This window comes from Parambassis ranga, chromosome 8 (genome assembly GCF_900634625.1).
Source record: "Parambassis ranga chromosome 8, fParRan2.1, whole genome shotgun sequence".
NCBI lineage: Eukaryota > Metazoa > Chordata > Actinopteri > Ambassidae > Parambassis > Parambassis ranga.
Window position 1 is genome coordinate 15,589,954 of NC_041029.1, and position 19,475 is coordinate 15,609,428.

General features: G+C 45.2%; 1 protein-coding gene across 1 annotated transcript in view; it reads left to right on the plus strand.

The window, feature by feature from the left end:
* The first annotated feature begins 3,067 nt into the window (after positions 1-3,067).
* Positions 3,068-19,475, plus strand: part of LOC114439465 (RNA binding protein fox-1 homolog 2-like) — a 42,843-nt gene continuing 26,435 nt past the window's right edge. Inside the window, 2 exon segments of the mRNA XM_028411406.1 lie at positions 3,068-4,042; positions 14,387-14,437. Coding sequence (XP_028267207.1) covers positions 3,791-4,042; positions 14,387-14,437 — 303 coding nt within the window. The 5' untranslated portion in view covers positions 3,068-3,790.

A 19,475-nucleotide genomic window follows, 5' to 3' on the forward strand; every position in this document is an offset into this window, starting at 1 on the left:
ATATATCCCAGGGTTCCTTGTGTTTGGGTGACGGTTAGATTCTTCTCACAACAGACTCCACAAAGTGAAATCAAACTGCCAAAGAGGCAACATGAGTCCTCCACAGACCAGACATTTAACAACCACTGCTGGAACCTTCTATGAACTTTGTAGCCTTTGCTTTGAAGGATGGATACAGCTAGTTAGCTACCGTGCTAACATATCAAACAGCTTGTTTAAAATATGATGGTGTCATTGTTTGAGGTTTATTTTTAAATAGTTTCTGTGAAAAATATTAAAATATTCTTAGATCCAGTCTCTGGTTGGGCTAATTTGCCTCATTTTGAACAAGAAATAATAGAATCCTGCCTTTACTTACATTTTACACAGCGTCTCAGTTGTACATTGACAAAATAAGGAACTAAATTAGGCCCCATTCACACTGGAGAAACTCAATCCAGCTAGAGTAGGATTGAATCCAGATAGCCTTTAAGCTGGATACGTTCAGACCTATACTCAAATCTGGCTATCACACGTGTGTCTGCGCTCAATCCGGCTTAAGGCTGTTCCATACCCCACGAGAACAGAGAACTCGCTCCTCGTTTCACGGGTGGTAAGAGTAAAAAAAAAAAGTTCTTTTCGGCACGGAGGTACCATACTCCACGAGACGTGTGTGTGCAGAACTCCTCATACGGCCCTCCTACGCAGCACACGTCACACACAAAAGGTTGACAATGCAATTGTATTGTAAATTGTGAGCACAGTCGTGGTTACCTGGCCTAACGAGCTGATAATGCTCAGGGAAGAGGGCACTCAGCATGACAATAGATAGAAGATCAGTGTAGCTGACTGTAGCAGACCTCTGGTCTGTGTGAGTTTAACTCTGTGAATGTGTGGATGACTGTCTGCAATAATACATCCTGTCTCCTGGTGTTTAATGTGCGCGAGCCGCTGTAACACCGTGATCAATACTGGCCGTGTTTGCCAGCTACTCATCTAAACTGTCCATCGTCGCTGTACTTCCTCCTTCTGTCTGTGTGTTCTGCACCTGAAGAAGCTCTTGGCTTCTCCACATTCATCACGCCAACAATAAATTCCGACCAATCACAGCATGGTTGACGCACAGCCTTGAGAGAAAAAGTTCTGCCCGGGTCATGTGTACGAGAATGCTGCACAACGGGCGGTCCGAGATAAAAAACAACGTCATTTTGTGGGCGTAGCGTCTGCAGGGGGAAGGGAGTTCTCTGTTCTCGCGGAGTATGGATCCAGCTTTAATCCGGCTTGTTTGTTGTCCTCCAAACTGCTAGGTGGCGCCTCGTGATATACAGAGTCCATTCAGGCTGCGGTAGGACTGCGTGTGTGTGTCGTGCGTTTTTTTTGTCCTGTGTTTCTCGTTCTTTTGTTTTTTTTTTCAGTTCAAACAGCAGTTTATTCCTTTGTAGCCCTGTCTAAACTAAACTCAGGGCAAAGCTGTCGTAGTTCCACTTTTGTTTACATACGGCTTTTGTACGCGACCCGGACACTGTCCCCATGGACCCGGAAATATGATGTCGCTAGCGGAATTCGCTAGCCACATTTGCGTTTAGACCTAAGCCACATCTGAGCTAATCCAGCTAGATCCACCTCTGAGAGATGGATTGAAATCAATCTGGATATATCCAGATTTGCGTTGTTCAGACTCAGAAGAAAACTATCCGGATATATCCCGATATGGCCCGAATGATTTCCCCAGTGTGAAACTAAACTGTGCTGTTGTTAAATGACAGACACTCTGGTGTATATCACAGGCTGGATGCTTCCTCACCCGTGAGGTCTGAGGCTGTATTAAGAGAGTAATGGCTTTTTGTGGCTCGGGCAGAGAAACAGGCGGCGGTGTGGAGTGATGTGACCTCCGTGCAGTCCATCATTGCAGGTTCAGTGAGCGGCAGAAGGGAGCAGGTAGCAGCCGACAGGAGGAGGAGGAGGAGGCGGCTGGTACAGTGAGTTAGAGAGATGGAGACAACACACACACACGACACAATACACAGCTGTTCACATGCACGGTCACACACACTTTTACCAGACGGACACTTGCCAAAAGTGGTGACAGTTGTGTGTTCTGTGTGTGTGAGAGAGAGATGTATCAGTCTTCTGTCAGTTATTCCAGCAGTGACACTTCTATGCACCAGCGGCCATGTTTGATTGGTGTTGCTATTAGATGAAGGATGTCTTGACTACAAATTCAGCAGTCAAGATGGAAATGTTTCCCTCCAATAGCTTTGTCTTAGAAATTCCACTAGGGGGCGCAAAAACATTAAAAAACAAAGCAGCTAATGTACATCAGGCTTCAGAACTACAATCTTTTAACTTTTTAAATGCTTAAAGTCTTTAAATATTTGGTGCTCTGATACGAATTTAGATTAAAAAAAAATTGCACACCAAAATTAAAATTAGTGCATTCAACGTTTACACACAAAGAATTTATCTTTGTGTGTAAATAATAAACGTAGTAAGGAAAGAAAAATAGTGGTACTGTATAGGAACAGGAATATTTAAATAAGAAAAACAATATATAGAAATATATAAAAATGCATGTTTGAATTAGAAAATTGTGCAGGACTTTGCAGAGATGAATATAAAAATGTGATATTTAAGATTTATAGAAAAAAGTATATATATATATATATATAAAAATATATTTTCATATATTTTATATAATATTAAAATTATTATATATTATTATATTTTATAATTATTAAACAAAAAAGCTTGACAATTGCTAATAATGAAATTAGCTTTTCAAAATACTTAATGAATTAACTTAATGTTTGTTTATTATGAGGCGTATTTTATGTATAATTTTATTTTGTGAGAAGCCTAATTTATTTTATAATTTATAATTTATTTAATATATAGTTTATATTTTACATTTCTTTAAGGTCATTTAGTGGTAAAGTTTTTGGCGCCATGTTTTTATGAATTTGGCTAAAATATTAAAACTAATCGATGACTTTGGAGGAGGAGGAAGAGGAGGAGGAGGAGGAGGAGGAGGGAGCTGTGAGGTGGAGGTGGAGGTGGTGGTGGAGGGGGGGTTAGGAAAGAAGAAAGAGCCCGAGCTAGCGCAGACCTCAGACCAGCCCCTGGTCCCTCACCGTCTCCTCCTCTTCATCCCACAGTCCGTGGATCGATCTGACCGTGGATCAGCTCAGCCGGGCTCCCTGCGCACTACGAGTTTACACCAACTGGGACTCAGACCAGAGGAAATCGTGTTCGTCGGTAGCCAGGTCCTCCGCACGCCAAGACTCATCCACGGCAGACCGCGGCGAGGGAACGCACAAGAAGGGACTGAGCTCCGGGGGGACAGCTGGTAGGAACCAGAGAGGAGTCTAACGCAGAAACGCTTTTAGCGGCAGAGAGGACCGGCTGACCCCGCAGGAGGAGTAGAATTACACGAAGCTAATTTTCCAACATTTTCTATTCTTGGTGCGAGCCACATTTATAAAGAGAGCTAGCGGAATGTAATGCTAGCAGGCTAGCTAATGTTAGCTAGCTAATTAGCTTGTCAGGCATCCTGTGATCTTTATTAAAAATAGGTCACTGTTTGGCGTCGTTTCACTTTTTTTGGAGGGGAAAAGCTGAGCTTCGTGTAGGATGGTGATATAATGGTGTGGCTCGCATAGCGAACGCTAATTTAGATTATAACAGGATTACATAGATATTGATGTAAATCTGTTCAATATCATCCGCGTCTTGGGGAAAATCCATTGTGAGTGTCGGCTCAGCAAAGGTTAAAGAATAAACAGACTTCTGACTGCTGACTGTCTGCCGTCCAATGTTAATGTCGACCGACGTTGCATCTATAATGCTACCCGTTACTCGGGGGATCATGGACCGGGAAAGGGACATTGATACAGCCGGACCCCATGCCAGCGCGGCCGGGGGTCCAGCGGTTGTACGTGGGATGAAGCGTGGAGACCCGGAGCCCGACGCTCAGACAGCCGCTGCCCTGACTGACTTGACCGGGGCGGAGTGCAAGAGACCGAGGATAGATGGGACCGGGAGTGTCGTTGGTGACGTCGGGCAGGTATGTAAACACACACACACACACAAAGAGATCCTTTTGTGTTCCAGCTTCATGTGTGTAACAAAGTACATTTTTTTAAACATCAGAGAAAGAGAGAGAGATGCTGTTTTTCACAGACAGGGCCCTTCCTCCCATCATCATCATCATCATCATCATCATTATTATTATCATCATGCATCACTGCAACAAGCAGAAGATCCTGTAATTAAAGCCAAATAAGAGGCTTGTGTGTTTGTGTGTGTGTTAGCTGAAATGCTGTGCTCGGTGTCCAAGCCAGACAAAGGTAACATGATACAGGCTCCATTGCTATGACAGACAGCAGCACAGCAAAGATCAGAACCATTCATCACGCCTGCCTCACACACACACACACACACACAGGCAGCCACTGCTTTGTGTGTTTATCATCTACATGCATGAGAAAAAAATGATCAGTGAGTCACCACGAATCCTGATACAACATGGCATGTGCCATTAATTGCCCCCCTCCTCCTCCTCCTCCTCCAGATTGTCACTAGGTGTTAAAAAAAAGAGAGAGGAGGCAGACAAGGATTGGGGGAGGGGTCACCACCATGAAAGACAAAGAACAGAGCCGTTTGCTGGAGGCTGAAGGAGCTCAGGGGGGGCCCTCCTTAACACGGGTCTTCCCTGCTTTCATGACTCCACTGCTGAGACAGCAAAGCATCAGCGCCTGCCTCTCCAGACTAATCTGTGTATATTACAGTAAACTAGAGGTGCGCTGCTCTCACTCGGCTCTGTTTATTTCCCCTTTCTCACCCACATACACTCAAACACACACATGCCTTGAAGTGCCCCTTGTCAAATAGTACAAAGGAAAATTTCAGCTGACGTCTGGTGTTTTAGTCCAGGGGAACAGCAGTAACAGTAGTCGAAGGGCAGGCTGACACGGCTTGAGGTCATCTGCAGGTAATTGAATCCAAGGGAACTGGTGAAATACTTTAATTGGCAGCGCAGCTGACCTGCTGCAGAGGCAAGTAGGTCCCGCGTAGTGCTGTGATGATGCTGATGATGATGACTGTGGGGGTGGGGGGTTTAAAGCTTGCCAACATAAATAATGTGACAATGCGCAGTGTGGCTTTTATTTATTTATTTATTTTTTATTTATTTTTTTTTTGGGGGGGGGGGGGGGGGGTGTCACTTGTATTGATTGCTGAGCAGTGGATGGGGTCAGGCTGATGAAATGAAGTGGAGTATGAGGAGATGGATGGATGAAGGGAGGTGATGCAGGACAAAGAAAGAGTGGGGTTTATGTGCAGGTGGATTGCAGGACAGAACAAGTCACTTGTTCCCTTTTTACACTGAAAATAGTGTGTAGATTTATAAATGTGGGTAAATCTGCTAATTTAAGCTGGATTGACTGTTCTACCATGGCCGATGGATGAGACGGCCTTCCTGTGTTACGTCCAACTCAAAAAAACCCACACCAGGGTTACAGTATGTAACTGACTTTAGAGGGTTCTTTTGGCTTTAGTGGGTTGTTTTGTACAGTGGAAATGGGACTGAAGTCCATTTTTCCAGTTTGAATAGTATATTAGTGGGTTAATTTCTCCAGTAAAAGCAGGACTAGTAGGTTAAATGTAGGTTTGTAAACACAGTTTCGGTATTTTGTGCCACATAAAGCACATGTAGTGTGTTTTTTTGTCCAGTATAAATGGGCCTTTTGTGGGCATTTTGTCCAGTGTGAAAGCGACATTAGTGGGTTAACATGTCCTTCGTTAAAGGACATTTTTGTCCAATTTAAAGGGGGCTTAAATGGGTTTTTCGTCCTAATGTTAAACAGACTTGAAGGTGCGGTTTTTCAAGTGTAAAATAGATCTTTGTTATTTTTCTTCATGGGTTGTTTCACCATATGTAAAAAGCAGCCCCAGTCTTCAGTGGGTTAATTTGTCCGATGTGAAAGGGACATTAGGGTTTGTTTGTTTCTTCGGCCAGTGTGAAGGCAGCTTCAGATAGATGTGACTGAGGCTGATAAAGGGATGGAGGCAAGGAGAGAGAGAGAGAGGACGGAGAGAAAATCCGAGCCATTAGCTTGCATCCATCAGGGATCATGATAAAGCACGAGGAGAGAGTGATGGATGGCTGGGGTGACATGATCATTTGGGGGAAAGATAAGCAGGAGGACGGAGTCTGAATGGAGATAAGTCCTTCAATAACACTTTATGCAAAGGATAAATAAGAGAGACATTGAGGGGGATATACGGACGTAGCTTCATGCGTGCTCAGGATGGAGAAGAGGCTCCGATAACTGAATGCACCCAACAATTACCACAGGATTCCCACTGAGCAGCGGAGCTGGCAGGCTGCTGACCTTACAGGCTGACTGTAAATCAGCACTGTAATAATAAACGAGAGTGCAGCCTCCTCTCTTTTGTTGCTTCTGCTCTCTTCCCTCCCCCCTCCCACTCTGCCTCATACAGACTGCAGACCCTTTCACACCCGCTCCCCTGCTCCCCTCTAGCTGTCCTCTGATTTGTCCCCCTTCCTGCCTCCCTGAGGCATATTTCCAGATTGCTAATTGACTCCTGGTTCGCAGGCTTTTAGTGTGCCACTGAGGCAAACCATCCCTCCCCCTCCCCCATCGCTATCATCATCATCATCGCTGCTGTCCCATCTCTCTCCCCTCTCTGCCATCTTTGATTTTCTCCAGTCCATCTCCAATCACTCAACCCTTTCTTTTTTTTGTACAGTTCTTCCCCTCATGCATTTTCTCTTCTTTTTATGATTTGTCCCTGCTCTGTGTTGGTCATGTTGCCTTCCCTTGAAGCGGTGTTGTTGTGGTCCACTTGGATGTGGTGTAGTTCCTGACTCTCTCTGCCTCTCTCTCTCTCTCTCTTTCTGTTTTGGAGCCGATTTGTCCTATCGTTGGCAGCAAAGAGGCTTTGTGTCGCGCTAACGAGATCAAAGCTCGTTTAGGAGAGGGCATTACCCAGACAGATCGCTTTAATGGGTCAAAGCAAAGGGGGAACAAGAGGGGGGGGTGATATGATCGCGCTGATCAGTGACATAAGTTGTTGCCGATAGTAAACACTTCTTTTGCAACATTTAATGCTATGAGCTTGTTTCGCCAGGAACACAGTGAGACGCTTAGTCTGTCATATTGGTTGCTAATGATAATGCATACCCTCACTGGGAGCTAACTGCTGCAGCACACATTTTAAAGAGCTTTTAGCTGGTAAGTGTGAAAAATGTGCTTTCTCCTACTTGTGCCTGACACAAAAAGTTGAACTTAAAGACTTTTTTACACCATTATAGGAGGATATAATGCTCCATACCTAGCTGCAAATGTTGTGAAAACATTGACGTACGGAAGTGGACAGAGGTGATGAAGAGGACTTTGTCTTTTGCTAAGCTGAACAGTGATCTCTCTCAGTGACGCTGATATATAAAAAAAACAGATTTTTGTGCCAGCGTTACACAAAAGGCCAATAAATCAGGAGAACAGCCAGCCCGAGCTTTATCAAAAATGTGTGCAAATAATGAATGTTTACAAAGACTTTTCAGTAGCTTGAGTTATTCACATATAAACACAAAAGAAACAGTGTTGTTGCCGGGTCAATGTGAGGCTCTGGGCTTATCCACCAACTTGTTATGTCCACATAACCAACTGTACATGTGGTGGAAAACTGAAATGAACTGAAACTGATGACGATGTTATCAATACCAGCTTCACTCCCGCTTGTGTGAGGAAATAGAAACCGTGTTCCTGTGCATGTATGGAACGTCTCCGGCATGCAAAAAAGCAGTAAAGCCAGCTGCACGTGTGGAGAGAGAGAGGCAGGTGAAAAGTGCATCAGTCCGTGTGGTGGAAAAACATTCCTACCTGCTCTCACTTCTGCTGTTTAATGATTGCGGTTAAACTTTGAGCCGTTGCACAGTGGAGTCACCCTCGACTTTTGAACCAGCCACGATAAGCTAAAAATTCCCAGACGAAGTTGCACAACTCATATTTTCTGTCCCCTCCCTGTGCTCCTCTGCTCTGTTAACCCTGCTTTATTGAGAAGTGTATCGCCAAAGCATGAAGGCTTAACAGCAGATTTTTCTCCCTCTCTCACTCGTTGTCTCCCATTACACTTGTACAGCGATCCGGTTGCAGCTTCTTAACATGCCTCTTGCATGTTAACTCACCCTTTATGGTCATCATCATCATCATCATCATCCTCCTTCTCCTCCTTCTCCCCCCACCCTGCATGCCTTCTCCCCAAGGCTGCCCCCAAACTGTCACATGTGCTCCCATCTCCACCCACACACACACACACACACAGTCAAATGTCAATTCAGTGTTTCCCTTACATGGGGGTCATCCGTGATTCTCTGCCACAGTGTTGTCATAGCTGTGTCACTGTTGGAGACGATCTGTGTTCAGTTATGAAATATACCTGAAAGGTGTGTGTGTTTCAAATTCTCAGACATCATGAATAGATCTCTGATAAAAATCTGTCAGAGCATGAAATCAAAAATAGTTGCGTGTCTCTTTGATTTTAGGCCCTCATTTATTATCCGTTAGTTGTTTGTTGCATAATGCACGTCCGTGATGAGGTGAAATAATTCGATCTGACATAAAACAATGAAGGGACCCAGTGCAGAAATATTGGTGCAAACAGAACTAGAAAAATCATCACAGAAAGAGAGATGATTTTGATTAAGGGCCTCGAGTGGAATTTTGATCCATTTCACCAGCGTCTTAAAAACAAATCAGTATCCAGACTCTGCTTGAGCTTCAGTTGAAGCATGATCAAACTATGTGATGACCCTTTTGATCTTATTCTACATTATACATGATGACATAGGGCAGCATGTAATAATAACATTGCCTCCCGATTCCAGTTAGGGCTGGATATCTGTACTGCTGTCTGAAATCTGGTTCCTCTGTCTGCCATTGTTTGTTGTTGTCATGACCACCGTGGTGCTCGGGGATAGTGTGCAATTGTACACATACAAAAGTCATATTTAAGAATTGTATCAAATAGAATAAAATTTTGGATGTGACCAGTGGCTAATACCAGGAAGGACAGTACTTTGCCTTTAATAAAGTTCTGTTATTTGTAGCTACATCACCTGAATCTCCCCTCTGGGATCAATATCAAAAAGTATCAATCTACGTCATGCTAACACATTGTGGTTTGAAACTACTTATAAAATTGTCTTCACACAAATGTATGGTCTGATAAAATCAAAGAGGGCTATTTCCAGGAGAGAGCGGCTGTTACTGCGAGGATTTGTTTACAGAAACGTACCTGCATGATTCTGAGTCATTTGTTGATATTAGGCGGAAGGAAGCGGTCATTAATCAGCCATCACCCAGTGAATGCCCTGGAGCTACACGTTTTGTTATAGTCAGACTTGAGAAATAGCCGTATCCAGTTCATATCAGCTGCGTCTACAGCTTTAACATTAACTTCAAAGGCTGCGCGAGAAGTCGTAACACTCCAAGGTCCGAAAAAGCAATAACCTTCCTGTTCTAGAGAAAACATGGAGTGCATCGCGTCCTTCTACCCTTTCCCTCTTGGTTGTCTTTATGTCCTTGCACTGCCTCCAACACATTTGTCATTTTCAGCTCTATAATTTGGCGTTGATATACCTGTTGGAGAATAACACATCCATCACTTGCATCACTGTCTGTCCTCAGCCCTCTCCTGCATGGCCTCTCTGTTTATTCCTTCTCCTTCAGCTTCAGAGAGATGGTGCTGCCGTTGACCCTCTCGGGGTGTGTTTCATTCATCTCCAGTGTTTCTGCCTCACATGATCATTTCACGGAGTTGTGCTTTTACTGATGATATCAAGCCGAAGATGAGTGATTAAAATCTGTGCGGCGTGTTCATGATAATGTTTAGCTCCATTGTTAGTTGTCAGCTTGTTTTTGGAGGTTGGTGGTAAGCAGGTGGGATTTGACAGTTTGAAGCCAGACTTTGGCACAGTCCACCTCCTCAGGCTGTTCTGTTTGGGACCACTGGATGCCTGCAGCAGCCCCCGTTTAATTACCCAGCTCCCCTCCTCCCTCAGTCCCCTCCTCCCCTCTCACCATCTGTTGACCTCATGTCATTTTTCCCTTCCTTCACCACTGCTGCTGCCTTTTCTCCGCCTGCTCCTTCCCATTTGCTCCACAACTTCTTCCCTTCTCCTAAAATAGCAAGTTGTGGAGAGAGAAAATAAATGAGAGAGACGCCCTTTCGTTTTGCCCTCCGCTGAGTTAAAAGCAGGAGCTGGGAGGATGTGTTTATGTGACTGTTTTTTTTTTCTGTACTTTTGCTGATCCCTGCCAGTGCACTCTGAAGTCCTCACAGTGAGTCAGTCAGACGGCGCCTTCAAAGGCTCACAAACTATATGGTATTAACTTAATGGAAACTTTCTAAAGTGCAGCACAAAAGCTCGGCTTCAAAAACCGGACAGCCTGGAGAAGCAGGCTGCCTTGATTTTGGGTTTTATTTATTTATTTATTTACTTATGTTCAAAAAAGTATGGCAAGCATAAATTATGAGTTTTTGAGACACGCAGGCGTGTAACATACTTAAAAGCAGCGCTGGGAGTGTGTGTGTGCCTTTGTGTGGGTGTTTGAGTAAACGAGTAGGTATCAAGTTCAGACCCCCGCTCCCCTCCCCCACCACCCCTTAAGAAAATATAAATCACATGGCATTCTTTAGTTATGACTCATTGTCTCCAGTTTGCAAATGTTTTACTGCGTTATACTTCTCTCCCCTTTCTTGGCTTCGGCCGTCTTATTACCCACATTCCTCCTCCTCCTGTGTGTCTGCCGTTTATTTTTTTTCATCTTGTTCTTTTCTGCTTTCCTTCTTCTTCTCCTCCTCCATCCATGTATCCTGCTCCCTCCCTCCCCCCCTCCGTCTTCTCTTGCAGACAGATTGATTCCAGATGTTGCTCCCCTCCCTTTCTCTGTACCTCCACGTAGGCTCCTCCTCTTTTCTTTTTCCACTGTAGAACCAACAGTGACTCTACAATTTGGTGGTTAGGGATCATTTTGGTTTGGATTCCAGTTTTCCTTTGCTAGTATGGTGCCTACACCCTCTCCCGGGCTGTAAATGTGATCAAAACACCTGTAATTGTATGTATTTTGTTACCGCTAGACAACAATACAGCACAAAGCTCCAGTTTTTGGTGCACCACGTCAGTTCAGTGCAGCTTCAAATGCAGAGCAGAGCTGCGAACTTGCAACATGCATCTCGAGTTTTCTCATTCCTGTCGACATTGCCCAGAGCTTTGTAGACTTTTACTCTGAACAGCTCCCCTTTTATTCTGCACTTCCATCTGTGCTGTGTCGAGCACCAGCAGCTTTCTACGCAGTCAGTATGTTGCTCAATATAAGCCTGTCCATTCCCCCTGTAAACGCTGCGCACCAAGGAGAGTGTTCCCCCTGGGGACGAGGCACGAGGGGGAAATTGGTTCCAGATGAAACAGGAAGTGGAGAAAGAGGAGACAAAGAAATGACTGTTTCAGACAGGGGAGGAGGAGGACGGGCCCCGGGTCTGGACATACACACCCACTGTCAGAGTTTAGTACTTGTGTATCAAAAGAAAATGGTTCTCATTCCTATTCTTTACATCTGGGCTATTTTTTTAACCTCAGACTCCATTACCCCCTTTAGCTTCCCCCTAGCCTGCGCTGTCTAGACATTTCTTCCCCCTCTCTTGATCCATCCATGGATCCACACCACATCTGCGTTTAGTCTTAGCCCGCATAGCTCCACGGCCCAGTCAGCCAGAAGATGTTTTTTAACTGCAGGATCTATGGGGCCATTTTAGGGGTGACCTGCACTTTCATGCATGGTCCCACAGCAGGAGCTTTCATTGTAGGAGGTCCTACTATAGGTACTTCAAACTAAAAAGTCAAGGTCTGACCCAGATTGGCTAAACTCAACACCACGGCATCTTCTAGTTAAACTCTTAAACCGAAAACAAAGCAAAGCAACAATTACTAAGCTAGTTTTGTGTAGCCAGCACCTTTGTCCACTTTCCCACCTCAGGAACATAGGAGTTCTATAGGTGTGTTTCAACTGCAGGAACTTTGAGCCTGAGTCATTAGGTGACTTTTCAGCATCAGGAGCTTTTTTTTTAGGAAGAAAAAGTACCTGCTTAGGGGTAAGTAGTTCTGAGTGCAGGTTTAGTGCTGATAGTTAAACACTGTGGTTCCCTTATGGCTAAACCTTAAGGGAAAGTGTGTGATTTGGCAGCAGGAACCTCCCCCATAGGAACTATTTCTGGGGTGTTTTCATAGGGAGAACCAGTGCCCCTTTGATGGCAGGAACCACTGGGCACCTTTGGGTGGAGTTCTTTCTCAGCTGTTTCCGGGGGTCTGATTGGACTGACAGCATTTAAATAAACTTAAAAGTAAGCAAAAGACAATAGAATTGTCCAATAAGGAGGGAGAGCGTTGTTCAAACAACACTAGCGCTAAACAAATGCTCCAGCACACACCAGCCCCGAGTTCCTGCAGTTGAAGTAAAACACTTACACTGTGTAAGCTTTTGGAATAATAGCTTTTGTGTTTATACAAACTGCGTGTCAAAATACTGTCACTTTGGCCCGCCATTGGCTGGATGAATGCTATCAGGAGGCGATTCCCGCAGTGGGCAGGTCAGGACCAGGAGGTTAACTCTGTTGACACTCTTCAGAAGTCAGATCTGCCCTTGTCATTGCAGCAGCTTTACACAGCCCACACTCAAGCTGTTTGCTGAATGGAGGAGCACATTTGGGCCAAGAGGCAGCACACGGATTTGAAATATTTTACAACTAATGAAAACATCAGCCGTTCTAAAGACGACACCCCCATCCCTAACATATACTTTCAAATGCACACACTCGTCTTTCGTTTACCTCCTCAGACCTTACCCCTCACCCTCCTCCCTTCCCCCCTTCTCACATAGAGAGACTCATGGCTCAGCTCCTCCTCGAGAGCAGAGGCATGAGTCTCACTAGGTGGTCATGTTTTCTCTGCAAGGCATGCCAGCAGGCTAGACTGTGCTGGAGTCATCTCTCTGACTGCTGTCAAAATATCATCATTTGCTTAACTTTTCCCATTGTTCCAGCCCTCCTCCTGCGCCTGCTCCCCCTTCCCCCACTCTTTTGTCTTTCCACCCTCCCCTTCGCCTCCTCCTGCTCCTCCTCACCTTAGCTCTGCCGCAAACAATGGCTCCTCTCACTGGTGCAAAATGACACAGAGGAGGAAAAATAATAAAGAAAGGCGAACGAAGGAGACAGAAATAATCTAATTAAAATCAATTACACACCAATTAACTACAACACTGCTTTCTGTGCAGCAAGAAATGAGGTTCTCACCCTCTGCCAGGGGTTTTTATTGGTTAGGATGGCTGGATATGAGAGCGTGATGACCTGCAGCGATGGTTCACCAGGCACGGTAACCACACAGGCCGTTAACTGTTAACTTAACTCAGCCCTCTGTCTATTTCCTTGAGGAAAAGCGTCTTCTGTCCTTGGATGAACCTTGTTCTCACACTGAGTGTGTTGAGGTGTTTTTTCCACTGCAGGAACTCGGGGCAGTAACCAGCTCCCTAATCATTCCATTTGCGTGTGTTCTGCCTTGTGCCACCAAGGTGACAAAACAAATAGTTAATCTCTTGGCATTATAATCCAGCATAACAAGAAGGTGCTGTTCTCAGTTTTCTTTACACTGCTTTGTTCTCCTCGCCATCATCTTGGTTCCTGTGCTGCGTTTGCTGGTTTTTTGTAGCAGTGCCCTGTCTTTGTTTACCTGGATGGGAGCTGTGGTGTTGGGCTTTCAGATTTTCTTCCTCATAGTAGGTATTTATTTCTTTTAAGATAACTATTTTAAGCTATTTTAAGCTATTTTAATCTCGAGGAAGTTGTTGTACTGGCCTGGAAATGTCCTCAATGTGTTATTTCTGCTGTAAAGTTGGACATTTTAAGATCTTTGGTGGTTTACTCGCTTTTAAACTCACCCTCAAGTGGCCATTTGAGGAACTGCAGAGGATGCTGCTTGTTTTGTTTTTCATCCATCTGTTCATCCTTTCATTTTTAACCATGTATTTAAAGTCAACTTGTGTCGAAGAGCTAATCAGGATAATCCAGCCATCCCTCTCCATAGCAACCTTTTTTCGTGTCCTCTTGGGGGGTTGTTGCATGTCAGGATGAGATTTGGGTCTGCCCTCCTCCCTACCCTGTTTGTTGTTATAGTTTTATTTTGTGGAAAGGGATATATTTTTACTGCTAGTCACTTGGATATTTGTGCATTTTATCTGAAATGTTTACAAGTTTTGGACATCACTCTACATCCACTCATTTTCAAAAGCCTGTCCACTTACACTGCTCTCATCCCTCCTGTTGTCTCTTGCAGAACAATGAGCCTTTAAACCCTGGTTTCCATGGATACCCACCTCACAGTCAGGTAAGAGATTACTGACTGCTCACAAATCTGTCTAACAATAAATAAAAAAAGAATGTAATGCAGAATCCTTGACTCACTCAAAGCATGTCAGTTGTCAGTTATGTGGTTGAAGTCAAAAACAGAAATAAGTCCAGTTAATTAAAGCCTCTTATGTTACCTTAATACGACACTTCTCAAAGTGTAGGTTCACTTATGATAATCTGCTACTATGTCACAGAACCAGCTCTTTTTATGCAGGTGAACATACTGTTATTATTATCTAGGCTGTTTCTTCTCGAGTCTTTGGTAGCTCATAAAAGATGTTTCCTTTGGAGAATTGAAGGGAGAGGTACCGAGCTTCTCTTTCAAAGATGTGACCCTTTGAAAGTAGAGAGAAATTATTCTATCACCTTCTTTGAGCTAAGCTCTGCACACTCCACATGCAGAGCTTAGCCCGACTCACAAGACTGTTCCCATCCTTTCACACTTTCCTCTTTATCCCTCCCTCACTTCCTCTGTTTCCTTCTCATTCTGAGTGTCTCTCCATGCATATTGCTCTCAGTAATGAGTGTCTTATGTGTGCAGCGCAGCGGCAGGGTAGCCGACTATTTCCTTATCTACCTCCAAGCAGCAGAACACATTGAGCGGCTCAAACCAGCTCCGTACTTATGTGTGTTTATGAGCTTGTGTGTGTGTGTGAAGCTTTGTGAGTTTGGGATGTGCAGCTCTCTGGCAGTGCCACAGGAGGGGAGTGTTGGTCTGTGAGCTTGTTCACCCCCAGCCTCCCTCCCTCCCTGCATCACAACATGGGAGATTCTCATCCCCTCACATGATGTGTTTTTTTTTTTAACTCATCTCCTGGTTTCTCCTTTCTTGGGAAAACAGCTCTCAGAGTTTGTGTGAGGGACACACTGTGAGAGTTTAATGTTATTTAGATTTCTATCCCCCCCGCCTCCCTTTTGTGAGCACTTCTGCGCTATTTCAGCCTGGGTGTCGATCTGAAGAAGAGAAGAGAAAAAATATTGTGCAAGCTAAAAAAAAAAGCTGGAAGAAGAGGATGAGCCAGCAGAAGTGTAGCAGAGGTGAAACACAAAAGGAAGTTATTTAAGATGGCTTCCCTGCAGGGCACAGAATCATGCAACAGTCAGTTGCTCTGTTAGAGCAGACTTATATTCCTGTTTTGGCTCATCACTGCCTTAGTTTATCTGCTTAGAAAGCCCCTTTTTATTTTGCACAAAACAACACTAAAAGCTGATGTTACACCACACAAAGAAACCACAAAGGCACGCTAAGATCTGGTCCAATGTGCCTTGTCTGAGGTGTGTAGCCAACCTTTAACTCAATAGACGTTTTTTGAGTGTCACCCGTGTACATTTCTGTGACAAAGTGTGCAGATTTTGCAGGTTCCTCTCCTTGTAAAGCTTCATTTTTGCCTTTGCATTGAATAGACATACTATAACCACACATCGTGTTGTGTCTAACAGACGACTAGCTTGTTAGCTGTTGTAATTAACAGGGAAGGTCAGGTTTTGTGTAGATGCGGCACAAAAGTATAACTCAAGCTTAAGACCAGCAGCTGTGCCACGCACACCTCCGATCTGAACTCATCTCGTCGTGTTAAATTCAGAGCACACTCCTGCATTTGTTTTATAAATGATTTAAAAGTCATCCCTGCTAATGTATGCTACCCTTGAGCACACACATTAGGAGACTCCTGCACTTTAACTGCTGGTTATCATGCAAATGGAGTTAGCCAAGCCTAGCTTAGCAGGACCGGCTTGTTCACTGCTGCGGTACATTTGTCTTGGTAATGCTCCTTTTGTTATATTATGTATGCATGTTTGAAGTGCCTGCAGGTCCTCCTGTGTCGATATGAGTGTGTTAAACAGTGATGCCGGGTTTGTGTAGATCGCTGCTACCGCTGTAGCTGCACACCTCTGTGAGGGGAGGGGGGGCAGCCTTTGTGTGTGGATAGCGGTGTCCATGACCGCCCTGTGGGTCAGTCTCCTTCTGTTTAGGCCATCAGGTTTAGCAATGCACATACAAGTGACAGAAGGTCTAGCAGAAACCTGAGGCCATAACCTTCACACGCCTAGTTTATTTTATCCTATTCTGTTAGAATAGAAAGATGAGTCAGGGTTATTGATTATCTGTAGATACTGTGTTTGAAGTATCAGGCCTTTGTTTGGACTTGCTGATAGGTGTTGGGTGGATATAGCCCCTGGCCAGCTAAGTTGCAGCAGCGTGAATATGATCACAGCCACATCTGTGTGTACACTCTGCATGTGTTTGTGTGCGACTGTGTGTTTATCGCTGTGTTCAGTCTGTGTACTTAATCCTGAGATCATCCCCTATTCATCCTCTCATCCTCCTCACTTACAGCCCTAATCCTGTCATCCCTCGCTCTTTTTCCACCCGGCCTTTTATCCATTTATCTCCCAATCCCATTATCTCTCACTTGCATCCACTGCCCCTCTGCCCACCGCTACAATCCACGCCAATCTCCTCTCATTTACCCCCTTTCCCCCCCCCCCCACACATCCAATCGCTTATCTTTCCTTCCCTCCATCCCTCTGGACCCAGTTCTAGCCAGACTCAGCAGATGTCTGAATGCTTGGCATCAGGGCTTTTTTTTCCGCAGAGTTCAGTCCCTCCCGTATGAAAACGCAGTGCAAGGAACTGCACTCTCATCTCTGCAAATTAAGCACCTCCTTAACAATACAGCGTTGGGAAGTGAGCCCAGGCCGAATGAAAGAAGGCGCAATGCAGCATGATACAGATTTCAGGTCCAAGTGGGCGCTCTCTCTCAGTTTAGTGATACTTCCGTCTGTGTGATGAAGACAGCTGCTGCAGAGAGATGGTGATCTAGGAGCCTACCCACGCAGCTAGCTACCTAGCTGTCTACCTACCTACCAACCACTGCTTTTTTGGAGCTGACAGGCTGCCACGCAATAAATAAATCATCAAAAAAAAGCTGCAATGCAGTGGGGGTCGCATTCGTGTTCTGTACTCTCAGGCAGCCAGTGCGTGGATAGAAGACAGCATCTTCGTTCTTTCCTGTTTCTTGAGTCTCTTCGGGGGGGTTGGAGGAGAGACAGCAACAACTCCAAACAGACACAGGGTTAGATGGCTACATGGAAGGATGGATGCGTTGACGGATAGGAGGGATTGAAGCTGAAAGGGAGGGAAAGTTTTAAAAGAGGGGCGGGAATAGGAGGAAGCAGGAGGGGAGCAGGAGGACGTGTAACGCGAGTGTAGTGAATGACAGACGCAGAGCAAAGAGGAGAGAGAAGAGACTCAGACTGGCAGGAGGAGAGAGACAGAAAGGCCCAGGGGGGATCAGAGCAGCAGGGCGTCCGCGGAGACGGCACAGAGTGACAGGCAAGCGAGGATCGCGTGCTGTGGAAGCAGAGACAGAAGAAGAAGAAGAAGAAGAAGGGACGCAGGCTAAAGGAAAGGAGGAGGAAGAAGGAGTTGAACGAGGGAGAATTTGAAAGTGTGAGACAGAAGTGGACGGAAGCCACAGTCAGCTCATGGTCCTAGAGCACAGACACAGGAGAGGAGGAACAGAAGGAGAGAGGAGAAGGGACGGGGAAGTGGAGGGCTGGTCAGCAGTTGTTCCTCTAGATCAGACCATGATGGGGCTGTACTACCCTGCTATGCTAACGGTAAGTTCAGAGCTTTATGCACAAGGCAAAAATAGAAAATAACTTTCATTATTAATGATCTTTTTCATGTTTGGCTTGGCCTGATGAGGCAGAAATTGGTGTGCTGTTTATGTGGTATGGCCTCTTCTGGTTTGCATTGTTCTGGCCCAGGTGAGGCCTCAGATCGTTGGGCGGGCGTCAGGCTAACAGCGGGGCATGTCCCTGCAGCTTTTTTAAGTCTTTGAACCCAATTATGTGTGATTGCCGGAGAAGATGTCACGTTAATTCATATGCAGTGTTTTATCTTCGGTGCATTGTACGGAGTGTAGATCTGTTCGCTTGCACAACGTTTGCAGAGCAGCAGCATTATTAGAGTGTTGTGCATTGTGATGTTTGTATAGTTGTTGTGTGCTAGCCTGCTCTTAACATATGGTGGGCGTGTCTGTGCTACTTTAGCTGAGAGACAGCCTGAGGATGAGAGCTGTTCTCTGGCTCTGTTCTAGCTTGTCCTGCTCTGTGGTTGCGGGTTCCTCTGGGCCTGAGGGCAGCTGTCAGGATTGGTGGTGGTGGTGGTGCTGCTGCTGGGAAGGGGGATGGCAGAGGGGAGGTACGCCCGCGCATACACGAGGCAGCAACTGCCTGTGTTGACATGCATGTGTGTCGTCTGGTGCTGTGAGGGCTCTCCATGCTGTTACTGTATGTGTGTGTGTGTCGTGTGTGTGCGCAGAGGGTGGAGACATCCAAGCTGTCTGAGCAGTTTAAACTTCTGTTTGCTGAATTGAGGGAGACAGGTGCCAAGACAGTTGTTCCTACACACACAAGCACGCACACACACACACACGCACATATATATATATATATACCACTTGCTGCTTGAAGTAGTTTTATTACCCTCTCCTTTATGGCACTAATACTAACACACACACCTGCATTTGTTTCATTCGTAGCTGCATACCATGGCTTAATCTGTAACACTTTTAATGGTATAGTTATAGTGCAGTGTTTATTAAGACTTGACCTTTACTATATATATATATATATAATGACCAAGTGGTGCATTCAGTGTTGGCAGACTGGTGAAGGTTTACTCAATATCTTCCTCCCGCCCCCGCCCTCCTCTGCACCCTCACACCCTTGTAAGCTGCTGTAAGCTAAACACATTATTCCTCTTCAAAGAGACTGACGCCCAATGGAGGATGGCGGCAGTAACTAGAAGGGTGTGAGGGCAGGGCTGAGGTGGGGGTCAGCTCCGTGCTGGAATGCACTTTAAAGGTGACACGTTGCCAGTCACACGTCCTCTGTAAAACTTACAGCGCCACTCTTCGGTTAGTTTGACACTTCTGTGGGCACAAGGGTTACCTGAATCTGCCTGTGTCACCCACTGACATCTTTAGTGGGTGCAATGGAAAAGG